The 26,849-nt window shown below is 43.3% G+C and overlaps 1 protein-coding gene across 4 annotated transcripts in view; it reads right to left on the bottom strand.

Annotated features, from left to right (window-relative positions):
* Positions 1-26,596, bottom strand: part of NMNAT3 (nicotinamide nucleotide adenylyltransferase 3) — a 66,309-nt gene extending 39,713 nt beyond the window's left edge. For 2 of the 4 annotated variants that reach the window (XM_019533083.1, XM_019533086.1), the window contains exons 1-3: positions 26,026-26,374; positions 25,101-25,188; positions 6,776-6,904 (exon numbers count right to left, since the gene is read on the bottom strand). In XM_019533083.1, coding sequence (XP_019388628.1) covers positions 6,776-6,884 — 109 coding nt within the window. In that variant the 5' untranslated portion in view covers positions 6,885-6,904; positions 25,101-25,188; positions 26,026-26,374. Of the gene's footprint in view, positions 1-6,775; positions 6,905-20,501; positions 20,524-25,100; positions 25,189-26,025; positions 26,375-26,528 lie in introns of those variants that run through there. The other 2 variants (XM_019533084.1, XM_019533085.1) reach the window with 2 other exon arrangements.
* Between the last annotated feature and the right edge of the window lie 253 nt (positions 26,597-26,849).

Genomic DNA, 26,849 nt, shown 5'->3' with positions numbered 1-26,849 from the left:
GGTGAGAGACAGTGTCGAAGGCCTTCCGAAAGTCCAGGAAGACTACGTCCACTGCTACCCTTGCATCTAAGGATTTGGTGATCTGGTCATAGAAGGCCACCAGGTTGGTCTGACAGGACCTGCCGCTAATGAACCCGTGTTGGTTGCCCCTAAGCATAATCTCCCCTGCTGGCCCCTCGTGGATATGCGCCAGAATAATTTTCTCAAAAAGCTTGACCAGGATTTTTACAATTTACAAGACTCCATTCTTTCCTGGCTGAACTGACCATTATGCAGGAACACCAATTTGGCTAAAAGTAGAATGATTTGATACAATATATGAAGGAAGCAGCTGATAAAAACTTCTATACCAAATACAGGGCATGACAGAAATACCACTGAAGACAATACAGTCCTTCCACTGATATCACTGGGCAGCTTTACACGTGCTCCAGGGCTGGAGGGGCATTTTAATTAGAGGGGCTCTCGGGAGCCACTTTAATTAAAACGCCCGCAGTGTCTTGTGTATTCAGGGTCTCATGCTTCAAAATGGTGGCAGGGGCACTTTAACTAAAGCCTGTTCAGTGAACTTTAGTTAAAGTGCCCTGATACAATTTTGAAACGTGGGGACACTGACTACGTGACACTAAGGCTGCTGAAGCGTTCTAATTAGAACACGTCAGAGTAGGTGTCAGGTACATATATAGGTGCCACTGTGTTTTGGACTACAACTGGAATTTCCAAATGCAGAAAGTGGAGCACTTGATATCTCTGCCACTTTTTTTAAAAAAGGGGGGGTGGCTCTTGTTGCTTTTTGGTATTCATCAAGAAGAAAGCAGAGCTGAATTGTATGCACTAATAAAGCTGTTCAAGGCAGCTCTGGGCAATTTCAGGGAATTTAGTTTTATAGACTAGGAACAATTTCTTTAGCAATCTGCCAGGTGTATGGTTTATCTGCTTTGATTTGCACCAGTGTTTGACTCTGAACCAACTATGAAGTACGCTCTGTCAGTTTAATCGCCTGTAGATGCCAAGAGCATACCAATCCCTGCTTTCATATATCTTTCAATGATGCAGCCCAGTAAATTTAAAACATATAGTGCCATATTTTTTAGGAAAATGCATTTTAATCTATCTATGGCTCTTAATACAAGACACAGGACTTACTCATCTTAGTTTTAGCACAATTAGTTTTAATAGTGCTTGTTAGTATTTATTGTATGTACAGTGAACAGCTCCTGCATGTTTGATCCCTGCCACTTCCTCATATTTCTGTCTTGCTGTGCATTCAATGAAAAACATTTTGATAAAAGATCTACACTTAATGGCTGCTTTAATCCATCAGTTTAATCTAGCTCCCTAGCATCTGTATAGATCAGGTGGTTCAGCAGGACTTTTATCTAATAGCCAACTGAATCAGCTGATGTGCATGATCTATACAGACATTGCGTGAGCTGGGTCAAGCTAATGTGATGCCTCTTTCTGGCATGTGCTTGGGGTGGAGACACTCCAAGCTAAAAGTAAAGCATTATTTTTTTTCCCCATCATCTATAAGCACCCATAATTTATTGCAAAAATTAAACTGAAGATTTTTTTTAACTCCTACAGCAAAGAGGTTTTTGGTAAGCACTTAGAAAGCAGAGTGATGGTGCTACAGAAAAAGCCCAAGTAGTATACCTGAAGCCTGAAAAAACTATCTAACAAGCCTTCTGGGTTGACGGGTAAAATTTTCATTATTATACGATACATTTAGGTGATCAGCATTACAGTGATAAAGCAAGTCTGTTTAGAAAGATCTGTAGAGATCTACTGTACAGCATGCATTACACTTACCTATGTTGACACTAATTCAATGACAAAGTCAAAGCAAGTGCATTATACACAAACAAGCAGCCCCATCCACCTGGGACCACACAGCAGGTCCTGCTGAGCCACTTTTGGGCCCCCGCCTCTGCTGGTGCTGCATAGTGCTTCCGCCTCTGCTGGTGTTGCATAGTGCTTCTACCCAGCATCCCCTGTGGTGCCTGCGAAATGCAGTCAAGCTCCATAGGCCCAGGGAGGGCCAGACTATTTCCCAGGCTGCCGTGTGGTGCCAGGAAGGTAGGCAGGCAGGCTGCTTCCACCCAGTGTCCCCTGTGACACCAACAAAGGCTGGACCCACAATTGCCGCCCATGCCACTAACCAGAGGAGGTGGAGGCCTGAGCACGACTTGCCTAGGGCCTGCCACAGTGTCACCACCTATGGTGCCTGACTGAGCTAGATAAAAATCAACTGGTGAGCTAAATCCAGCCTGTTGGCCATGTTTTGTCCACCCCTGTATTAACAGGAGTTGCATCTGGAAATCAAGGGAAGTAAATCTTCTACTCTATTCAGGACTGGTGAAGCCTCACCTGGAGTACTACGTCTAGTTTTGGGCCCCTCACTTCAAGAAGGATGTAAAGAGTTTGGAGACAGGCAAGTATAGAGTTACAGAAAAGGATTACGGTCCTAGGAAGAAAGGTTTATGAAGAAAACTAAAAGAACTAGGGTTATTTAGTCTGGCAATGAGAAGACTGATGTGGGATTTGGTATCAGGCTTCAAATACCTGAATGGAAATTAGAGAGAGGATGGAGGTATACTTTTTTCTGTGGCTGTAAGGAACAGGACCAAGACCAATGGCCTCAAGCTGCAGCACAGAAAAATCAGCTTAGGGATAAAGCATTAGAAATAAAGTTGTGGAATCTCTATCCCTGGAAATCTTCAAGAACAGACTAGACAGGCACTTAGCTGGAATGACTTAGTCTGGGATGTGGAATCCAGCCTTCAGCAGGGAGCTGGACTAGATGATCTTGTGAGGTATCTTCCAAAACTACTTTCCTGTTATCCTAAAATTTGGGCCAGACTGTGATTTTAACAATCTGCCTTAAGTATGAGGCAGGGTATGGCTGCTAATTAATTTCTGGAATCACAGAATCAATGGACTGGAAGGGACCTGTTAGATTGAGTCCAGTCCCCCACCATAGGCAAGAGGTTAATGAGCTCAAACTAGCTCGAGGTGGTTATCCAACTTCCTCTTGAACATCTCCAAGGATGGCAACCACACCACCTCTGCCAGGAGTGAGTTTCAGGTTCAAGTTACCCTAACAGATAAGTTCTTCCTCATGTCCAGCCTAAATCTTCCCTCTACTAGTCTGTGACCACTGGTCCTTGTCCTCTCAAGGGGTGCCTTCCTGAAGAGTTGCTCCCCCAGATCTTGGTGTTCCCCGCTGACATACTTGTAGGCAACTATCAAGTCACCTCTCAGCCTCCTCTTACCCAGACTGAACAAGCCCAGCTCCCAGAGTCTCTCTTCACATGGCCTATCCTCCAGGCTCTTAATCATGCAGGTGGCCCTTCTCTGTACCCTCTCAAGCTTATCCACATCCTTCTTGAAGTGCAGTGCCCAAAACTGAACACAGTACTCCAGTTGTGGCCTCACCAACGCTGAGTAGAAGGAGAAGCACCTCCCTGGATCTGCTGGCAACACACCGGCTGATGCATGCCAGAGTTCTGTTTGCCTTGCTGGCAAATTCCTCACACCGTTGGCTCATATTCATCTTCTGGTCGATTGTGACACCCAGGTCCCATTCAGCTGTGCCAGTCAGTGGTCTACCTGTAATTGTGGTGAAGGTTCTTCCTACCCAGATGAAGGACCCGGTACTTTTCCCTGTTGAACCATATCTGATTTCAATCAGCTCCTAGAACCAGTCTGTCAAGGTCATCCTGGATCCTTACCCTGTCCTCTGGTGCGCCCACATTTTCTCACAGCTTGGTACTGTCTGCAGATTTAATCATAGAGCATTCCACCCCTGCATCCAAGTCATTAATAAATATGTTAAAAAGCATGGGGCCAAGCATCGATACGTGTGGGACACCATTAGACAGCCCTCCAGGATGAGGCCGTCCCATCAATTACAACTTGCTGGGACCAGCCTCTAAGTCAGTTATCCATCCACTTCACTGTAGGCTGGTCCAGGCCAGTACCCTCCAGTTTAACTGAGATAACTTAATGGGACAGAATCAAAGGCCTTACTGAAGTCTAAGTAAATCATATCTACTGTTGGCTACAAAGGACCAAGTTGCAGGATCGTCATAAAATTCTGGTTTATCAGAAGGATGCAAAAATCAGATCATAAACCTTGGGGCTGATCCCCTCAAACACACACATACTCACAGTAGCTAGCTATGAACACTAAGCACCAGTGTCAAGATTTACTTATCCCTAAGCTCTGGAGTCTGCCATCAGTGGCCAGTAAAGGCTTCTTTCAGTGCAATGTTGCTTCAGAAGGGGGTCGCTGGCTGGTCCTTCGGGCTGGAAAGGCAGGGTGCTGGTCAGGTCAAAGAGGGTGCCATTGGGAGCCATTCTTCACTGCCTTTTATCCCTCTTTGGCAGAATTTGGTGACTCCCCAATTTTCAGACTTGCCTAATCCAAGGGTTATTGACCTCGTGGGACGTCCCCCTTGGTGGTTGCTAGATGGCATCTCTCAGCCCCAGAGGTCACATCCACAGGTACATGCAATCTCAGGAGTCCCTTGATGAAGTTTGATTAATTCACTGCCATGATTATTAGGGCTCTGGGAGCGGTTGACTGGGGGAGGAGTGGTATTCAGTCCCAAAAGTTGGTCTTTGGCATTGATTAGTTCAAACTGTGTCTTCTGTACCTTTAACAGGGAAGTTTCAGGGAGTTCCTGGCTCTATCTTGATCCTTTCCTCTCATTAGTCTGTGGTTTCATAGGTGTTAAATTGCCACTTGTTAACTTGTTATCCTGGCTAGCTACTGTGTTACACAATCAGTCATGATTCATTCAGGGACTTGCTCAATACAGAGAAACTGCGATTCGATTCTTGCCTTTGCTAACATCGTTACATGGTACAACTTACTTTTAAACTTAAAGTAAATTTGTTATGAAGTTAAAAAGCATAGAATATAAAACATAAAAGGGTGAAATGCCATGGCACATACAACAAATAGACCAAATACAATGGGGGGGACATACTGATGCAGAATACTGTTTTATACCCATAATAGCATCTACAAACTATATTTTTATTACAAGTACACCTTATATTCTATAACAATAATAATAATAAACAAAGAAGAGGGAGGAAGGAAGAAGAAGTAGAGAAGAGAAAGCATCCCCAAAAGGGGGCAAATACTGCAAAAGGGGCTTTTGCCATATGGAGGGGCTTCACATTGGAGTGGGGTGCAAGCAAAAAAAAGTTTTTTGCTACACTGCCTCACATCCCTTGTCTAGCTGGTTAGTTACCTGGTCGTAAAAGGACACCAGGTTTGTCAGGCATGAGCTACCCTCCACAAAGATGTGCTGGTTTTTCTTAATACCCTGACAGTTATAAGCTTGTGATTGTGGCCTCATTAACAATTTTTTCAAAAGTTTTTCCTAAGTACCAAAGTCAGACTGATCAGTCTACAGTTTGCAGGGTCATCCCTTTCTTAAAGATGGGCATCACATTGGTCCTCTTCCAGTCATCCCGGACCACCCTCAAGTTCCATGACTTTTCGAATATCTTCACCAAAGGCCCTGCTATGATTTCAGCCAGTTCTTTCAGGGCTCTTGGATGTAGCAGGTCATCTGGCCCTGCAGACTTGAAAATGTTCAGTTGTTCTAAGAGGACCCTCACCTGTTTGGGACTCACTTCATGATGTCTGTCATGACTGACTTCATGATGACTTCCCCATGTTCTCTGGGCCTCTGGACAAGTGTACAGCTCCTGTTAGCTTTCTGGAATACCGATGTGAAGTATTCATTTAGGAGCTTTGCCTTTTCTTTGGGATCAGCTGTGGGCTGCCCCTCCATATTCAGCAGGGATCCCACAGTGAAGCTTTTTTTTTTCTTGCTCCTCATGTACCTGTAGAAGGACTTTTTGTTGTTCTTTATTTTGGATGCCAGCTTGATGTCCATTAAAGAAGTGACTCCGGAATTAAAGAATTAAGCAAAAGTAGAATATGATCCTTTGTGCTGCTTTAGATTTTTGCTTCTTTTGGGCACTTGATGCTGCTAGGCCACTTGGTGTTTTCCTTTGTTGCTCTTACTTTCTAGCTTGCTGTGATTTAGTTCTTTTGAGCTCCTTTCTGTTGTTTAGAATATGCTAGAAGATTCTAGTTCATAATGCTAGAAGTTCATATGCTAGAAGTCCTAGTTCATAATGAATAACAAATATATTTTCCCCAGTTTCACCTGACAGTCAAAACTGCAAACCGTACCACTATATTTTCCCCAGTTTCACCTGACAGTCAAAACTGCAAACCGTACCACTATATTTTCCCCAGTTTCACCTGACAGTCAAAACTGCAAACCGTACCACTATATTTTCCCCAGTTTCACCTGACAGTCAAAACTGCAAACCGTACCACTTCTTCATATTAAATTACATCATCACAAAAGCATGACATTTCAAAATAAATGTTTTTTCACTGCTCCAAAGAAGTTACGGGTACCTTTTTACCAGGTTCAGCTGCAGCAGTTTTCCCCTAAAAATCTAATCTTAAAACTGTTCCCAAACTTTAAATGCAACTGTGTGAACACCTTGCTATAAAATCTCCATTTTGTGCAATTAGACTCAAAAAGAGGTAACAACAGTAGAATTTCTGTATTAAGTTTGGCATTAAATGTGTAATCAACATCCCAATTAGCAATAAAAATGCTTTTTAAAAGGAGCAAGTTTTAAAATGACAGCGCACACACCCTCAATCCAATCCCTTCTAACAAATTATATCCCACCCCTAAGAGATGCACATCAGTTTCACCATACTGACCTGTTTGATGGAGGTGATCTCTGGCAAGCTCAAATAAACGCATGTGCATGTTTGTGATAGGATTAAAGGAGCCACAAGCTAGGAGAATGAGAGGTATCTGGTTTTTCATCTTGACATCAGCACTTCTCCCTAAAGAAAGTACAACCCTTATAAAATAAGCAGCATTACAGAGGTTTCCTAAATCAGTTTCTCAAAACAATACATAAAGGAGCATACTTTGCAGACTGTATATCCTTGAAGCATTAGGAAAATGCCAAGGGATCAGCATGTAGCAAAAATAAGAACACAGGATAGGTAATTAAATCAGAAATATAACCTGTACTTCAGCAAAAGTTATGATTACACCCCTAATTATGCTCTATGATAGCCGTAACAAGTAGAAAAATACAGGCAAACAGAAAAAGTAATGGCTGCTGTTTCAGGTCTGTAGACAGCTATCATAGAAAATAACGGTTGGAAAGGACCTCAGGAGGTTATCTAATCCAACCCCCTGCTCAAGGTAGGACCGTCTCCAACCATCTCATCCCAGCCAAGGCTTTATCTAGCCAGGTCTTAAAAGTCTCCAAGGATGGAGGTTTCCCTCAGTCTCTCCCCATAAGTTATGTTCCCCAGACCCCAACAATTTTGTTGTCCTCCACTGGACTCTAATTTGTCCACATCCTTTCAATAGTGGGAGACCCAAAGCAGGACACACTACACCAGATGTTGCCTCACTAATGCCATATAGGAGGGGAAGAATTACTTCCCTCAATCTGTTCACAAGACTCCTATTAATGCAGCCCAGTATGCCGTTATCCTTCTTCACAACAAAGCATACTGTTGACTCATATTCAGCTTATTGTCTGCTGTAACCTTCAGGGTCTTTTTCTGCAGAGCTGCTGCCCAACCAGTCAGCCCCCAGCTTGTACCTGTGCATAAGATTGTTCTATCCTAAGTGAGGACTTGGCACTTGTCCTTGTTGAACCTCATGAAATTTCTTTTGGTCCAATCCTCCAATTTGTTGAAGTCTCTCTGAATCCTAACCCTAACATTCAGCATATCTACTACTCCCTCCATCTTGGTGTCAACTACAAACTTGCTGAGGGTGCACGCTATGCCATCTTTAGGGCATTGATGAAGATATTGAAGAAAACTGGCCCCAGGACACACCCCTGGGGCACTCCACTTAATACCAACTGCCACAAGGTATGCCATTGCTTCTTGTCCCAGGAAAAACAAACATCCATGCTTATGTGGACATGGCCAATAAGGTTTCTTTAAAATACAACCAGATGACCTGGAATCCTTTTCTCTTCAGACTGGCATCCCAGAGGATCCTGCCCATCTGTTGCCCCAGTGAGTCAAAAGCTGCTTTTCTGAAGTCTGGAGTCCTTACTCTACTGCCCTCCTTTTTTCCTTTCCTCAGGATCATGAACTCAAGCAGTCACTGCTTCCCAAGTTTCTATCCCCTTGAACATTCCCCACCAGTTCTTCCTGGTTTGTGAGCAGGAGGTCAAGAACAGCATGGCCCCAAGTTGGCCTCTCCAATACTTGCACCAGGAAGCTGTCCCCCACACTCTCCAAAAACTTCTGGGATTTCCTGTACACTGCTGTATTGCCCTCCCAGCAGATGTCACAGTGATCTGAAGTCCCCCCATGAGAACCAGGGTCTGTGATCAGAAATGTTCTGCTAGCTGCTTGAAGAAAGCCTCATTCACCGCTTCCTCCTCGTCTGGTGGTCTATCGCAGACATCCACTATGATATCACACTTGTTGCTCTCCTCTCTAACCCTAACTCAGAGACTTTCAATAGGCCTCTCTCCAGTTTTATGCTGGAGCTGTGAGCAATCATTCGGCTCTTTTACATAAAGCACAAATCCTCTTCTTCTCCCCTGCCTGTTCTTCCTCAACATTTTGTAGCCATCCATGACAGTACTAAAATTATTTGAGCTTCCCCACCAAGTCTGTTAAGAACTTCCAATTCATCCTGCTAGTTTTCCAGGTTTTGTGCCTTTGTGTACAGACTGAAGTAACTAACCACTTGCCCCACTTTCTCACGAAGAATGAGAATGCCTCCTCTGCTGCCCCTTCCTGCTTGTGCTTCCTTTAGAATGTCCACTTCCCCACTTACCTCTGGGCTTTGGTCTCCATCCTCCAGTGAACCTAGTTTAAAGCTCTGCTCCCTAGGTTAGAAAGTCCGTCTGAAAATGTTCTTCCCTCTCTTCATCAGGTGTATTAATCCCTTCCTAGAACTCCTTCTTCTTGGAACAACATCCCATACCCAAAGAAGGCAAAGCCCTGCTGGCAATACCATCTGCCTAGCCATGCACTGAATTGTATCATCCAAGTCTTGGTTTTAAGATTTTTGCAGAATTAACTTTAATGTCACTAAGACAGCCTGCCACCAGTCTAAGGAAACCTGAATATGTACTGGCCTTTCCAGGTAAATCACAGATTATAAACAATACTGAAATTGTTGCATCAAAACCAATTACAAATCCAGTACAATGACAAGTAAATGTAATCTACACTACACTGAGCTCAATGCAAGGAACAACCTAATTAGAATGAGGTGGCACCCTGACAAGTAAAACAGCTCTGTTCTGTAGCCTACATAGGGCTTAAATGGATTTTAACTGCCAGGAGAAACCAGAGTAGTAGCATACTTCAAGGGCACAATAACACCACAGTTGGGTCCCATTTACATTACCAGTCAAAAGTACATTCAGGTATTCCAGTAAGGTGATTGTTCTAATATAGCCATGATAGATTTAGTTAAAATCAGAGGATTAAATCACCAATTTTAATCACAGTTTAAATCAGTAAGCAGGCAACTCTGATTAAAATCTATCTTAATCTTGTTTTGCATCTGTACTGTTTGTTATTTTCCTAAAGAAAGGTTGATTTTCATCAGTTGGTAATGATTAAGACAAGCTGATTTGCAACTAATTACAGGCTTTTCACTAAATATGGTACTTTTTGTTGCAAACTAGGAAGGCATCTCTATACACATGTATTTATGCTATTATGTACCATTACATATGTTTATTCAGATCCTTAATTTTTTATGTTTGTATATCAGAAACTAGAAAATTATATTCCTTATTTACCAGATGATGCATATTTCTGCTCATGAGTTTGGTCAAACTGCTTTGGGATGGAATTAGAATTCAATTAAGAGGCACTAAAACAGCATTTTCAACTGGTTTTATTATTACTTAAATAAAACTACCTTTCATTTGCTGGCTATATAAGGAAAAAGTTTATCAAATAATGTTCTGAATTTAGAACTAAGTGCTAAGTAGTTGGAAAACTAAATTTGCTTTTTACTGTCTCCACAGTCTTCCAGAATTTAGAAGTGGTAGATTTCATCCCCTCTCACCTCATTTTTCATATTCCTAAGACTAGAAGATGAAAACAATGTTTCCTGCTTTTTCCAATTCCCAGTCTGTTTCTAAATTTTGAATGAACTAGCCATAAAAACTGGCCCTCACTTAATAAACTGAAAAGAAAATATTCACTGTGTACCTGCAAGAGGCCACTGCTGTCCAAAGCTGCTGTAGCAATTCAGTGAACTCCTAATCATAGGTGCTTAGCCTGGGACTTACAGAAGTTTTGTGGTTTAACTTTCCTTAAACCTTCACTAGTAAACATGTACTGCACAAGTACTTTTCATTAAGATTAATATGTAATTGAAAGTTTAGACCTTAATATAGGTTGCCCCAACTTCAATTAAGTTTGAATAGGATTGTTTTTAAAAAGAAAAAAATTACATTTTTAAATAGCAAATCTTAAATGTTAACCCACTCTGACAGGAGATATTTTCAAATGATCCATAATGGACCCATCTTTTCTTCTTTGCTACCTACTTTTACTTACAATAGCTTAAATATTAATGTAAAGGCAATGATAGGGTTGACATTTCAGACTAACAAAAGTCAGCCCATCAGCATGTATTCTCTATAAGATGGGTATTTCTGCTCAGTTATATATCTACTTTCTACTGTAAAGCCTGCTTTGCACTAATTTTTAAATACCTTACCTAATAAAATGTAGGCATTTGCAGACTGCTAATCAAATGACTTGTTTCGGTCAAATGGCAGCAGAAATAAAAGTAAAATGCCTCCTTATTGCTTTCCCTAATCAGATTACATACAGGAAACGGGGTAGGCAACATTTTAGGCCAGAGTGCCAAAAAATATTAATATAGTTAATAATCATAAATGTTGCTTTTTTCAGTACATTCCAGGTTTTCTAGAAAGTCTAAACCATGTGACAATAAGTAAAACTTCATATGCTACCTCTGTTGTTGTGTACCTTTTTTGTTAAGCATGCTGTGATCAAAAAAAAAAAAAAAGAGAGAGAGAAAGGAGAGAAAAAGAAGAGAGAGAGAGAAAAGGAGAGGAGAGAGAAAAAAGGAAAAGAAAAAAGGAGAAGAGAAAGAAAAAAAGAGAAGCAATAGAAGAAGAAGAGAGGGGAAAAAAAGGGAAGAGAAAAGCACTAACCACCTGGGCGGGAGCAGGGTGGGCTCAGCTGTGTGGGACAGGCTGCACATCCTGGGTGGCACTGGGACGGGAGGGCTCAGCTTTGTAGGGTGAGTGGTGGTGGCCCGGGCAGTGCTGGAGGGATGGCTATGGGGACAAGAGGGGCTAAGGTGAATTCTGGGGTGGCTATAGCCTCCCCGCCGCCCCCCCCCCCAAGGCATTGTCCCTGTGCACTGGGCTCGAGCCCCAGCTGGGCATTGTGTCAGCAGTGCCTGCATGCACCCCTCTGGGTGAATCATGGGGGAAGGGCCTGAGGCAGTGCAAACCCAGGTCCCTCCCCCTGCCATCTGCTCTCAGGCACGGGGGGTGCAGGGCAGGAAAGGGGCTGGGGCAGTGCCACCCTGGCTCCTCCACCACCAGCCACCTGGAGGCATGCATGTGTGTGCTGCCTCAGGCCCCTCCCCCACCATCTGCTGTTAGGTGCATGTGCAGTTGCCGCCAGTACGGAGCTGATGCTGGAAAGCTGAAGCTCTGGCACCAGTTCTGTGCTGGTGGCAGCTGCACATGCACCTAAAAGCAGATGGCGGGGGAGGGGCCTGGGGCTGTACTGCCTCAGGCCCCTCCCCTGCCATCTGCCCAGAGGGGTGTGTGCGCAGCCACCACTAGCACAAAGCCTGGAGCACAGGGGCAATGCTAGGAGGGAGATCTTGGGGGGCAGGGCTGTAGTCACCCCAAGTTCACCTTAGCCCCCACCCTCGTACCCACCCCTCCAGCACCACCTGGGCCGCTGCCTGCCACACTTGAGCCCACCCCTTCCAGCACTGCCTGGGCTGCACAGCCCACCCTGTGCAGCTGAGCCCACCCTGATCCTACCCACAGTGCAGTTCCCCCTCTGGGAAGACGTTGGCCCAGGTTTTGAGTAGCTGCTGCCAACCAAGGAGGTCAGGCTGCTTGCAGCAGCGCTTGCAGCCTCCTTGCTGCCTACTGTGAGTAGCCCAAGCTTCGTGCCAGCAGCTGGCAGCAGCTGCCCAGAGCCCAAGTGGGTGCTGGCATGCCGAGCAAAATGGCCTCATGTGCCATGCTTTTGCACTCATGCCGGGACTGCCGACCCATTTTAGAAAATCCTTTAATGTTATTAGCAATTTCATGGCCCACACTTGAAAAGGAGATTGCTGCTATATGTTATGTTTCCTAGAACTTTTACCTCTTCTGATTCCAGTTTATTCTCCCTCCACAGCTACCATTCTCAGATTAATTTTTTTCAGAGTTAGGTGTATACTTAATGTGTTCCTTCCTTTGAAAAACTGAAGGCCACAGCATTCTCCTTCATGCAATAAATGATTCACCAGGGACTTTTTAATTTACTCGTGATGGCTTTTTTCAGCCCAAAAACATAACCACCGCATTAACCTAAGTACTTGTCCCAAGGGAAAACATGTTGCCAGACTAAGCACTCATATTTGGCCCAAGTTCTTGCTGGATGAACTCTACTAAAATTGCCTACGTTGACTTAAGTTCAATTAATCTTGCACCATTAATAAATGAGCTCTTGGCCTGGTCTTATTTGGTTTATGTTGCTCCTGTCTTTCACCAGCCTCCAAAACACAGAAAACAGCACCATTCCCATGCTTAGATGGCAAGGTAATATCAGCTTCACATCCTGGCTTCCACTCAGTTGCCTGCTGCTACAGATTTCTTTCGGGTCTCCCTATTCCAAATAGCAACAGACACGTCAACTCTCCTTTGCCATGAGCGGCAGTAGTAATCTCTGTAGGTTTAGAGATTACGATATTAGTTATATTTCATTTATATACATCTTTTGCCACTGTGAAGGCTATAAATAATTTATTTTTAATGAAGGCTTAGATTCCACTGCAGTTGGCGGTTTCCACCTCAGAGACAGTCCTATATACTTACGATTGTTCAATACATCCCTTTACATATTTATACTTTGAAAACTCTCAGGGAAAGCTCCAAATTTCTACTTCTATTAGCAATAACCAGGCAGTACTCCTGATACAAACCATGTATTTATCTTTTACTTAAAAGCTCCACACAAAAGACGACCCTCTAAGCTCCCAACATAAATTTTAAAACAAATTATTTTTGCTTTGTAGTGCTTCCTTTGTTAATCAAAGCAGTAGTGATTCTCCTCCCACCACACCACACTCAGCATCCTACTCCATATTTAGCAAGCCAGATCAAAACTTGAACTCTCATTTCACCTCAGCCTCAAGCAAAAAACCGTTCTGGTATTGCTTGATTGCACACTCACAAGGAGAAGCTTTACAGCACACCTGGAAGATCAGGTGACTCAGGCTCTTTCATGCTAGGGAAAGGGAAAAACACCTGTCTTGTTTTGTACCCAGATGGAGGAGTCCAGTAGAATGGCACGACTGACTACATCCATTTTCTTCTTTCCCTGTCCTTCACCTGTGATCGGATGAGCTCATTATTCTAGGATTTCAACTTCCCCCAACCCTCAAATATTAGACCTTTGGATAGCAGGTCATTACAAAATAAAAAATTCTTCCCCCAAATGTGGGAATTGGTTAAAAAACATCTCCTGCTTATTCCCCCTACTGAAGTCCTGGTCTAGATAAAATTCAGTACCAAACCACATTGCAGCTTTTCTGTAACTTAAATGCACAAAGATTTCAAATCCAGCATCTTGTGGCACTATGTTTTATGTCAAAGTGAAATGGAGATCTCTAGCCTCCTAACATGACCTAGCACTTGTTTGACCCCAGATAAGTATGCCAAAGTCCCACATAGGAGGAAGAAAAAATGCTCCAAGTAAACCAATTCCTCAGGAAACAGCCCTGATTCAGAAGTCAGTGTAGATAACCAAGTACTGTCATTAAACCCAAAATAAGGCATATTGGGGATTTGTACCAACTGGGTTAATCAGGGTTTACCTCTTTCTTACTGTGGTTTGTGCTTACAAACCGGCACCAATGCAGCTACCTCAACTGCTTATTAGCAACTGTCCTCAAGAGTAGATAGAACACAAGTATTCACATAGCCTTCCAAGGTGATATATTAACAAAAACTGCTTACAGATGTGGGGGAAAAAAAAACCCAGCACTTCACTTTCAGCTCAGTGTGCCCCCACGCCAAGCGCAGCGCACACCCATGTCAGTTTGACCCAGCTCGCTCAGCATCTATATAGCTCACGTGCTTCAGCAGGACTTTTTGGTGCTTTTATCTAATAGCCAATTAAAGATTTGAAATCAAGCCAAGAGAACAGGATAAGACAATTTAGGATCTAAATAAGTGCCCAAAAAATCAAGTAAAAAAAAAAATGATGTTAAAAATTCTTATAAAAGGAGGGCTTTGATCTCTCAGACTCAGGGTGATTCTGGCCAACCTACCTTTTCTTCAAGGGGGACTATTTCAGCTGAACTGATGGAGTTAAAACATTCATAAATAAACCTGTTCATTTTAGCAGGAACTTAGAAAGATTTAGGCCTGAATGGACATAGACATTAGGCCTAATGGACGTAGAACTCTACAAAAGCTGTTCAAGCTGTAAAGCCACTAGCTAAAGACCTGTCTCGGGGGGGGGGGGACAACGACAGGGAGTACTGACTCTAGAACAAATGCAAAAATAAACCCCACCCTCCACCAAAACCCCCTTCCCAGTTCCTTTCACCAAGAAGTTTAAACACTATACATTTCTCTTAAGTGATCAACATAATGTAATCCCAGCATAGCTACATCTTCTTTTAAATATTACTGAGTTCTATTGTTGTTCTGCCTGCAAACTTCTCCAAGCATTCAATAAATATGAAGTTATAGGCATCTTACTTGCAGGCATGTGGAGTAGAATTCTCTTACCAAGTCACACTGTCTAGAAATAAACTTGCCAATTAAAGTAATCACACTGGGTATCAGATACTTCTGCTGTAGGAGCACATTGTGCCAAAAGGCTGCCACTTTCATATCATGAGTTGCATAAAAATAAACACTCTATAAACCATTAAAACCCTTCTGAATACTGCATTAGTTTTTTCACTTGTTTAATGCTTTACAAGCAGCAAAGTAGCATTAAGTTAGAAAAATACCTACACCTATTTAAATGCAGACCAACAAACACCAATTTGCACCTGTTAGTGTCACTGTATATAAACTTGCAAATAGCACCAGGTGCCACATCTATACATTGTTAGTAAGTGAAATCAACCATGCTGAATTTGTTTCCTAGCAACTGCCCCTGTTTTAATGGGTGTGCCATTAATGGTTTTGAGTAAAAGGTACAATTTGCATCCCCCTCTCCTACATATTTATGTCTCAGAAGAAGTTGCACTCTAATAATTCAGTGTTTTTAACTACTGGTTCACTTTAAAAAGGAGATATTGAACTAGGCACATACACTTGGCGCACTAATAAGAATGGAGAGCATTCTATAGGAAACAGGCAATACAAAAATGTGGGATGCATAGTTCTGTGGCTAAAACTGAGTATAGTCAGAAGGGGGGGGGTTTCTTTAAAAAAAAAAAATGGGGGGGGAGCCATGAGGGGTCTGACCCTTCTTGTGCCAGTGCAGCCTGAGTCCTTCCTTGCCATCCACGCCGAGGCACACGTGCCAAGCAAAATGCCTTTGCATACCATACTCTAGTACATGTGCTGGGAGTTGCCTACCCCCGTAAATGCTTCCATATATATGCGCACGTGTGTGTGTGTGCGTGTGTGTAATGCATATATATGGAAGCATTTACACATACTCACGTTATATCATATATAAAGGATATAATATCAAGTGTAAGTAAGTAAATGTTTCTTTATATCTCAGAACTTCTACTGCTTAACATTTCTTTAAGTGATTATCCCAGTACCCCTTTGTGGGACACTGAAGGTATGCAGAAATTGTTTTTACTCCACACTTTAATGTTACCACTTTTGCAATAGTATACAGTATTACTGTATATCATTAACACAGGAAATGAAGGAAGAGAGCCAGGAAAATATAAATAAGCAGAATGTAATTACATTATACATTCCAATTCAAGTACCAACCAAACTGCTCATTGAAGTGCCACATGATCTTAGAGTGTGAAGGGGTTAGGACCCTCAATTTATATATCTCATTCAATAGCACCACTCCATATCTATGCACTGGACCTGTGGAAAAGTACTAACTCAGAATAAAGAATGCCACCTAGTGAACACCCCTCAACAAGTTTGTGTGGTACTTGGTTTCCCTATCCAAAGATGCACCCAGTACAGCTAACAGGTTCACAGCACAAAGAGGTATGGCAAAGGAACTATGATGTACTGCTACAAGCTTACTCAAACACAGTTTGGAAGAGAACTTCTCAAACTTTTCATTAAAAAAAATCTAGCTGCTGTATTTTATGATATGTCCATTTTCTTATTATGGCCTGTCAATGGAAAAATGCACTTATTTTTTTTTAAAGCTTTGGTCCTGAAAGGTGAGAGAGGTAACATCAACCAGAAACCTGCAGCTGTGTATTTTATTGTTGGGGTCAGATGAACTATTTTCTTCAATAAGAAACAAAAATATTAAGTGGCATGGTAGCATTTTATATTGATTGAGCACTTACCACATGGCAAACCATTTTCAAGTCTGCTCTGCAGCCTGACAAAAATGGCAGGGAATCATTACATTTCCGGACAGTTCTTTTTCCACATAACTACTGTGTTTCAAAACTCTCTTCAGATGCTTAAAGTGATTTGCTGCTACATTGCTTAAAGAGTACAAGATGGCAGACAACAAGCACACTCTTCTATTTACTGCACAGGTACCTTACATAGGAGACACATCTGCCTTACAGCACCAAACTGAAGTCTAGGAGCTTGAAATCCTATTAAAAGAAACCCCCATTTAAAATAAAGGTTCTAGCCTTAGGAATTTCAGCATAAAAAAGAATACTTCTATTGTACTTGTGAAATAAGGATTATTAAAGCAACAAAAGATGAGGTTAGTGATTTTAAAAAGATTTTATACTCCCAGATCAAAACATAGCTTTGATAATTTGCTCATGGCGGTTCTATATAATAAGAAAACACATTTGTATTTAAGTACCCTCACAAAACAGGGGATACAAGGTTGAGAGCAACAATACTGTTAAAATTAATATGCTATGCAGACTCTAGTACTGTAGAACCCATATACTTTGCAGGATTAGGTTCCTAACTGCCCTCCCCCACAAGATAAGGGTTTGTGAAGTAAGTGGGGGTGTGCAGACCTGTAGCAAATGGCTATGCAGGAACACTGAGTTGCTCCAGCTCATTGCTTCAGCTTTTATTTCACAGGGCACCACTTTTCTGATCAGCTACACACTGACACATACTTGATTCAGCAACCCACTGTGAATTAAGCAGTTTGCAAATTGACCAGATATGAATGATCCAGATTCTATTGTACCATTACAGTGAAAAGCTTTTTATTTAATCCTAAAACTAAATGGCTTTTTCAGGATTTTCTAATTCTGATATTAAAATAATCATTTCAAGATGATCAGATATGCTTAGAGTTAACCTCAACCAATAAATCCTTTGGACTATATTGCACTTTCAGCAGCCTTGCAAAATAATCACAGAAAATTCACCAGCCCAAACACAAGACCTGTTTGCCCACTCATAGCAGGATAGTAATAACAGTAATATTTTGCATGCTCATCAAAATAGTTACTCAAAGTAGGCAAGCTGAATTATGCCAAGAACAAAGCAGGGGAAAAAAAGCATTGGTGCAAGACAGAGGTCTTGGTACAAGGCACATCAGAGGCATTTGGTATCAACAAACTACATTTTTAACTGTTATATGTTCATTTATTAAAAAGAGAAAGTTGGGACTAGTGTTATTTTCTTCAAGTAAGTTCAACTTTAAAACAAAGTTTTGCATGTTACAAATTAATTTCCCAGCTAATTTGGTTCCCTCTACTTATAGGTGCAGAGATACTGCCTTCTGCAGTACTTCTAATCAGCCAAACCAAAGACATGGTTTTTGCACACTCTCTTTTAAGTATAGGGGGAATGAATTAGTCAAAGCATCGGGTCTGAACCAGAACTACAGAAACAGACGAAGAGGGCTACTCTGAACAGTACAATACAGCACGTGGTTCACAAACCAGATAGTAAACACTTTTAAAAATATGGAAGTTACTTTTGATCCATAATAGAAAATATTTAGGAAGAAAACAAAATCATTATTTTCATTAGGGAATCCCTGCAAGTTCTTTTTTTATTGCTTATATTGCTACAATACATCAATAATAGATGATGTTACAGATGACCACAGTATGTTCTGCTGAAACAGCTAGTAATTGGAGCCATTTCTGATTAATTACTAGAACACACCACATAGTGCTGAGCAGTGCAGTTTTATTTATGAAGTTCCATACATACTACAAAATTAGTAAACTAACGGATAAGACAGTGACACTTGTACACTGAGGGCCAGATAGGCCATTTACATTAATATTTTAATGTAGGGGACAAGCCCAGAAAGTTAATTTTAGAAACACAGGACAAGTGTGATCTTTGTAACTGGGAAGAGAGGGGTTGAGAGTAAATTTGGAGTAACTAACCTGAAATTAGATTTATAACTAACCCATACACTTTCATGAGTCTAGTTCAGTGATTCTCAACCAGGGTGCTACAGAGTGCTGCACAGTATTATTGCTTTCAAGTGTGCAAATGTGATGCAGAAGATAAACCCAGAGATTTCAAATCAGAATGTATAGTGTCGATAACACACTAACCTGTTGTGTTCTTTCTGAATTTGTTGCAACAGAAGAACTGCTTTATTTTTCTGTAGTTAAACAGTGAAAACTAAGATCCTCAGAAAATACCAGCTGTCTCAAGTCTAACAATGTTGGGAACTACTGGTTTAGTTACACAGAAGCCATTTCAGTTGTACCAGTTTGCATTAGCATACAATAGGACCTAAAGATAAAACAGCATATGTTATAAATCACGAAATAAGCAATTAACATCTTATTGACCCTCACAGCCTGGCAGAAAACTTAGGCAGAGACCCCAGTACACCAAACCCTCTCAAAAATATAGTCAACAATCAATCCATTCTAACAATATTAGCACTGGGACCATCTACAACAGTCTACCATAGTCACCAACCGGTAGATTACGATCGACTGGTCAATCGTGGAGCCCCTGACAGTCGATCTCACTCTCGTTTTTTTTCCAAGCTAGAGTTAGGCATAAAACAGGGGTGGGCAAAATGGCTGATCCGGCCAGCAGCCAAACTCCATTTCCCAGCAGCCCCTGCCCTCATGGCTCGGGCTAGTCTCCATGGAGACCCCAGCCACACCTGCATGGGAAAGCTCAGGCTGGGGCTGCCATGGAGACCAGCCTGAGCTGCGCTGGCAGCGCACGTGGCAGAGCTGTTGGGAACTTGGGACGGGGGCAGCTTGCTCCAGAGCCAGGGCAGAGCCATAGGCTGCAGAAGGCCAGAGCTAATGGGCTCAGTCCCCACAAACACAGGGCAGTGGGTTGGGCCACAAGGCAGCCCAGCCACAGGCTTCAAACAGCTGCAGCACGGGTGGAAAGAGACATGCACGCAGCCCGGCATGTGGATCACTGGCTGCCCAGCACGGCAGGCAAGTACCAATCTATTCTGTGAAGGGGAAGGGGCTCTGGGGGGCAGACTGAGGCCCCGCCCCGCAGTAAGGGAGGGAGTGTGGCACAAGCAGGGGCTGGGGTGAATGTGGCCCTGGCCAGGCTGGGTGGTGGGACAATAGGAGCCCAGGCGGCTTGTCCAGTGGTATTGGGGGGCTCCCATTGCTGCGCGTACCTTGGCAGATCTATGTACAGGGTGGAGGCAGCTGCCACTCTGCGCTGGGTTCTTTGCCCTGCTGCAGCTGGCGCAGGAGTGGCAAGACGCCATGTGCCTGCCACCACTGAGCTGTGCCGTGCTGCACCCCCTCCCACCTAGTGGCGGGACACACGTGGCATTGCACAACTCCTGGAGCAGTGGGGCTGAAAGCATAATGCACAGCAGCAGCCACCTCCATCCTGTGCATATATCAGGGGAGAGGGGGGCATGTGTACTCTTGGCCTCCCCCAGAGCATGCATAGTGGCAGGAGCCCCACGGCACCCCTGGACGAGCCACCCAGACTCCAACTGTCCCACCACATGACCCAGTCTGGGTCCCATTCACTGCAGCACCTGACCCTGACTCTGCCCCCCTCCCTTCCTCCCTCACCATGGGAGCCCTTGATCTACCCCCCCGCCACAGCCCTAACCCCTCCCTCCACCCTCTCCCCCACAGACTTACCTGCTGGGCAGGGCAAGGCATAGTGGGGTGTGCACGCGCATACACACACTCTGCTCCCCCCAAATAATTTTTTCTCCCTCCACCTATGGTGGTCTCAGCCTAGTCTGGAGGTTAGATCCTGGGGCTGCACTTTAATTCAAAAAGTGATCTTGTGCTTAAAAAGGTTAGAGACTATTGATCTATAACAAAAGAGTTAAGCTGATCTGTCAGTGTGCAGTTATATTCAAATCCTTTCTGCCTAAGGACCCTGGAAATTCACTTGTGTTTGACAAATGACCACCACAGCAATTGGAAAAATGTAAATACAGAAATCATTTTAATGGTACAGAATCATATTTTATTTGCCCATTAAAAAAAAAAATCCAACTACCCACTTCAGGCATTAGAATTTTACAAGGCAGGTACAAACATTTTAAATGCAGCCTAACATGAGTGAGAAGTACCCATACAGATGGCCACTAGTGTCATGTAAATGACCATACTGTTCTGAAATTTCAGTGATTTAAATACTCGTCAGCTTTTGCTTTCATTTGATCATGTCATTTGCTATACACCGTAACTCTTAAAAAGACTACATGAAAGAACACCATAGTTATCAATTCTAGCATATCAAAATACAAGCCAGTCTCTACCTCCAGAGCTTATACTCAGAGCACATAACAATCCATTCACACGTGGGTTTTTTTCTTCCTCCACCTCCCACCCCAATCACCTACAAAACCTCTGAGCTTGTTATTCTGACAAATTCTAGACTTCTACAAAGCAGCAACTATCTAAGAACATGAGGGATCATTTGGGCTTTTTGACATTCACTTGCTGCAACTGACCCTGACCTACATATACAAAAAATTACAGATGTAAGGATATGAATTTTGACATCTTTAACATTAATTTGTTAAGTAAATACTTCTCTTGCTGAGCACACTAGATGAAGTTCAGCTTAATTTGGGGCCTGTCTTTATTAAAGCTGAGAATTACTATTTGGCCTAGGAAGCAATTTTCTCAGCAAATGGCAGCTGGCAACAGTATATCCATGGGCTTGATGCCTTGATGGTAAGCTGCAATATGTCTCTCTACCATGAATTCCAAGTGCCTGAGGTGCTAACAGAGGGAGTTAGCCACTTTGGAACTGTCTGCTCCTTTCCTGAAGCTGGCATCCCTTCAAATCACACTGTTATGTTTAGCTCTTCAGGTTATTCTGTTACAAGTTACATCAAAGTAAATTTCCCTTCCCATATGAATCAAAGAGACCTCTTTATATTATTTCAATCCAGTTGTAATGAAATTATTTGCCAGGTAGCATGGAGAGTGGCATCCGGCTGGTAAGTCTGTTGTGGGGGAAGGTGCAAAGGGGGAGGGAAGGGGCATGGGGCAGATCGAGGTCCCCATGGTGAAAGGAAGCGGGGCAGGGGCAGGTGTTGCACAGTCAGGGCAAGGCATAGAGCTACAAGTGGCTCCTCTGAGGGTCACAGGGGGGAGAGGTGGACTGTGTGTACCCTAGGAGGGCATGGGGGTGTGTGTGCCCCCAGATCTGCGTGTGGGGCAGGGCTGGGGTGGCGCCAAGCTATTCCCAGTGGGGGCTGGGCTGGGGCTGCACTCGGGATGGGGTGATGGTGCTGGGAAGTGGCTATGAGGGGAGGGCTAGAGCCGCCACCCCAAAATTTGGCATGTCCCCTGCTCCCATGGCTGCTGCCACCTGCCCCAAATGCAGCCCAGCCCCAGCCCACAGCAGCAGCTGCCTCACCCCATGCACAGATCCGGGGGCACACACCCCCAATGTCCTCCCAGAGTGCATGCAGGGATAGAAGCTGCCACCCCTACCATGTGCCCCTTGGATGAGCCACTCGCAGCTGTCCCCTGCTCCGCCCCAACTGTGTAGCACCTGCCCATGCCCCAGTCCTGCCCTCACCACAGGGCCTCAATCTGCCCCCCAAACCTCTTCCCTCCCCCCTGCCCCTTCCCTCCCAACAGACTTACCAGCTGGACCTGGCTGTTCTCCACACTGCTGGGCTGTGCTCCTGGCTGCCTGAGTGTTGCACTGTGGCATTTATTGGTGACATTAATTCGCCACATCACTCCAAAAAAGCCGATTGCCAAGAATGTAAATTTTCCTTATTTTGGTGCCAATCAATATGTGACCAATATATCTGTGTATAGAGGTGCACCTCTACCTGTAATCATTCTAAAAACGACTTTATTTCACAAATATTATCTCATTAAAGAATATATCTAAACTGAATAATCAAATCCTTCAAGGGACTGATATAGTGATGTTACAAACATTTACATGAGTAGTTTTACTTAATAGTAGTCCCCCTGAATTGAAAGATGCTGATGCACAATTTTTCAGGGTTGTGAGCATGCAATATTAAGATCCCATTTTTACTCTGGGATTTGCTAGTGTGGACCTCTGCATTCCATTAATGGGTCTGCACAGATGCTCCAAAGGAAAGTATTGTAGATGTAATTATTTAGATTCCTGATTTGGGCCCTGATCCTGTACATGTGGGCTGGTTATTTCATGAACAACCCTACTTAATTCAATGTTTACATGCATAAGCGTAAGCTTGCAAGTGCTTAGCTGTTTGGGCTCTCTATTAGAATTCTCTACTGTTTGTCCCAATGTATTGATATTTCTTACATTATCGGGGCAACTCTTACCCCTCCACCATATTCCCCCGTTGATTCTACAGTAAAAAAATATTGAAATAGAACACATCACATGTTTGCCTTCAAACTGTAATTTCTAAGGTCTGAACTATGTGTCAACAAGGATGGCCATGAAGGCCTTACCATAATTGATGTTTACTGGCAGGAATGTAGGCTCCTGAATTGCTAATAGAGCCTCATCAAAGTCAAGGGGACTGTGGAACAAGCAGAGGTGTCTCGCATGCAACCCAGTGCAGCTCTAGGCAGCAACTCCTGGTATGCCCAGTTGATTTTTTTTAATCCTTCCGCTAAGATCCTTATCCTGCAGGCCTAAAACTTTCCCTATAGAAGATAATGAATAAGATGATCCGTCTTGGGTACTAAACACAAATTTGTTCGTTGCATGCAATATTTTGTGCAATATTCTGTGACCTTTGTAACAAAAACCTGCAGTATCAGTATTTCTTGGTATGCAATCTGCTGATATAGTCTAAGTAGACACTGTCACTTACAACTCAGTATACTCTACCACTCCTTTAAAATGGTCAAATCGTAAATTAAACTGTTAACTTAATTTATAATTAGTAAAAATAAAATTGAGCAGAATCAGTAAATGTAGCAAAATCAAATGAAGTAGAGCTGAGAACAAAGCTAATCAGAAAATCACAAACTGAATACAAATAATAAGTGGGGTTTGTTTATTTATTTTTAAGTACTCCTAATAGCAATTGTGCATGGGACCCTAGCTACAATTAGAGGGAAACTAATGCAATCACCAGGAATTTCTACTGCAAAATACTTAACCCAATATATCCCCCCATAACACTATATTACTTGTTCTCAATTTTTTTAGTGTCAAGGCACCCCTCAGAAAATGCCAGCTCTTAATTTTCACTTGATTTTTCACTACAGAAAAATAATAGAGCAAATTTTATGTTGCAAAGAACTTGGAAAGACCACAACAGGGCAGAACATTTTTAACTATGGATTCCTATTTGAAATCTCTGGGTTTAGCTTGTGAACCATGTTGTGTACCTAGAAGAACTAATTACATTGTGTGACACCCCCGGCACCCTTAAAAGTATCTCAAGGCACCACAGGGTGCTGTGGCACGCTGGTTAAGAATTACTGCATTATATATAAGTGTTGTATAAGCTCCTAGTAAACATATAAATCTCACAGCCATGCGACGGATTTCCAACACATTTTAGTGTGTGACTCTATATTCCAAAACTTTTGAAGTAGAATGAGGCTCTCTTCATTCACTTCCTAATTTCAGAAAGTGGTAAGCGTTTGCTCGCATTTTTACATTTATGGGTTTTTGATTAGCAAGATATTTTAATTGCTAATTATTTCTTTCATACTTCAATTATTCTCTACATTTCTTACTTACGAAGAACATAAGTTAACTAGCTCTGGTGTCAGAAATTGCAGAAAGGGAAACATACTTTACAACTTATACAAATTACTGATAATATTAAGTATCTGAAAAAACGAAGTCAGACATTTTCTCCAACGTCTGACTTTCAAGATCCTACATGTGCTGCAAACACGACGGCAATGCACTACATCAGGAGTTGGCAACCTGCAGATGGAATCTGCCCCATGAAGTTCTGGTTCGGTTCACATTTTATTAAGTGCACCTGTCCATTTTTTACTAAGGGCAGGTCAAGTGCCTGATGCTTCCTGCATACTACACCCTTTGCTTACATAGTCACTGCCAAATTAGCCACTCCAAAGTAGTGCTTGACACCCTTTTTTCAGCAGTTTTTTGGCTGAGACTACATTAAAGGGGTAAAACAGCAACCCATGGGGTGGCAACCCACAGTGGCAGCAGGGCTGGAAGCAGCGGCCTGCTGTTAGTAAAAGGCTACTGACCCCTGCATGAGAGATCAGTTTACCTAATGAATTAGCTTTAAAAAGCCCCAAGTAATCCTAAAGTACAATTACCTGTCCTGTTAGGAGAAACTACTTCTTGTCAATGTATACAAGGATGATGAACACATTTCTCAGTGGCTTCCTAATCATGTATCTTCCACTAAAATAAAGAAGCAAGATAGAATGAAAAAAAAATTCACATAAGCAAACTTACCATTTTAGCATTTCAAAAGATACAGGCTAGCCACTTGCAATGACTACAGGAGAAACTCTTCTACCGTGGACAAAAATGGAAAAATCAACTGCATGCTTCATATGCATTTTCATCTCCCTGTCAAGCTTCATGTATTTGTTGCTGCCTCAGGCAAACAGATGATTCAGAAATCCATGCTCACATTGAATATATATATATAATGTTGCTATTTTAAACAAAATTCAAATATGTTGAGTTGATGCCAAAAGTAGCAAACTTCATAACTAATGAGATACTTGCCATAAAGACTTAGGTAATCAAAACTGAATGAAGAGACATAAAAAGGCATTGATTTACAAACAGTTTCCCAGCTAAGACTGAGTGTTTTGTACAAGTGTGCTGTTTAAGGAAATGAGTTATAAACTCAGGCTTAAACTCTGTTGTTTCTTCATGGTAATAAACCTATCTGATTAGAATTTCTGCCAGTGAATGATACCTAGACATGATCAGAGACCTGGAGAGTATTAAAACTCCTTTTTGTGGCACATCTACAGTACATAAAATATTTTACCTACTCAGGTTAACCAATTTCCTTGCAAATGGCTGACCAAACAATAAATAGTTTAAACCTGGAGTTCAGTGGTTTAGGACCCAACCAACCACTGAACCCTGATCTCCCACAGCTCTCTGGAAAACCCCAACCTCGGCATTTACAGCTGCTTGTTTTAACCAAGGCAGATATTCAGAACCGGGCATCTAATTCTACCATCGTGTAAAGGAGGGGCAGATCACACGGTTATTTACCTGCACACTTCAAATGACCCTTATTTCCCGAAACAAAAGTATCTGTATTTGTTCGGGGTTCACTACTGCCTCCCTACTCGAAGCCCTGGCAAGAACAACACTGTTCTTTCACTAAAAGGCAGGGCTGTTAATCGTTTCAGACCTTCAGCCCTTTGCAAGCACAGACAATCTTTTGGTGCTGTGCTCGTGCGGGGTCTGGCAAAACAAGGCCCTAAGTTCGTGCTCATAACAAGACACAGGTAGCTCGGTTCCTTTTTCCAAAAATGACACGAACGTCCTCTCGTCCTGCGAAGGCCCCAAGCGCCTTCCAGGAGGGGCAAGGCCTCGTCCCCCCACCCCCCGCGCGGGACACGGCGCGACCAGCCCGGCCCGCGCTGCCGCAGGGCTCAGGTGGGGCGGGGCCCGGGTCGCAGGCCCTACCGCGGCGCTGGCAGGGCCTCTCTGAGGCCTGCAGCTGCGGCGTCTGGGCTGAAAAGGGACCTCTCTAGCCCACTCCCCCTTACCGCCGCGGGAAGCCGGCGCTGCTTCGCTCCGGCGCTGGGAAGGCCCAGCCGGCACCGCCCCGGGCCCCGTCACCTCCGCGCCCGCGCGGCCTGCCGCGGGCCCGCCAGCGCCGCGCTCAGACCCTGCAGCTCCTCCGTCCTGTGGTGCCTGGGAGCCGCTCGTGGGTCCTTTGCAAGCGACCCCCTGGTGCTGTGAGGCGTAGTGTACCCGGAGGGCCGCCTGGCTTCTCTGACCTTTCTCCCCTGGGGAGGCGGGTCCCAAGGAATTGCCAAAAGGTGCCACCAGCCTTTCCTCCTAGCTCCAGTTCCTGAGGGAGGCCT

This window comes from Crocodylus porosus, unplaced genomic scaffold, assembly GCF_001723895.1.
Source record: "Crocodylus porosus isolate Cpor-Errol unplaced genomic scaffold, CroPor_comp1, whole genome shotgun sequence".
Lineage (NCBI taxonomy): Eukaryota > Metazoa > Chordata > Crocodylia > Crocodylidae > Crocodylus > Crocodylus porosus.
The sequence above is the reverse complement of the archived record's forward strand: the minus strand, read 5'-3'. Positions and strand labels throughout refer to the sequence as shown.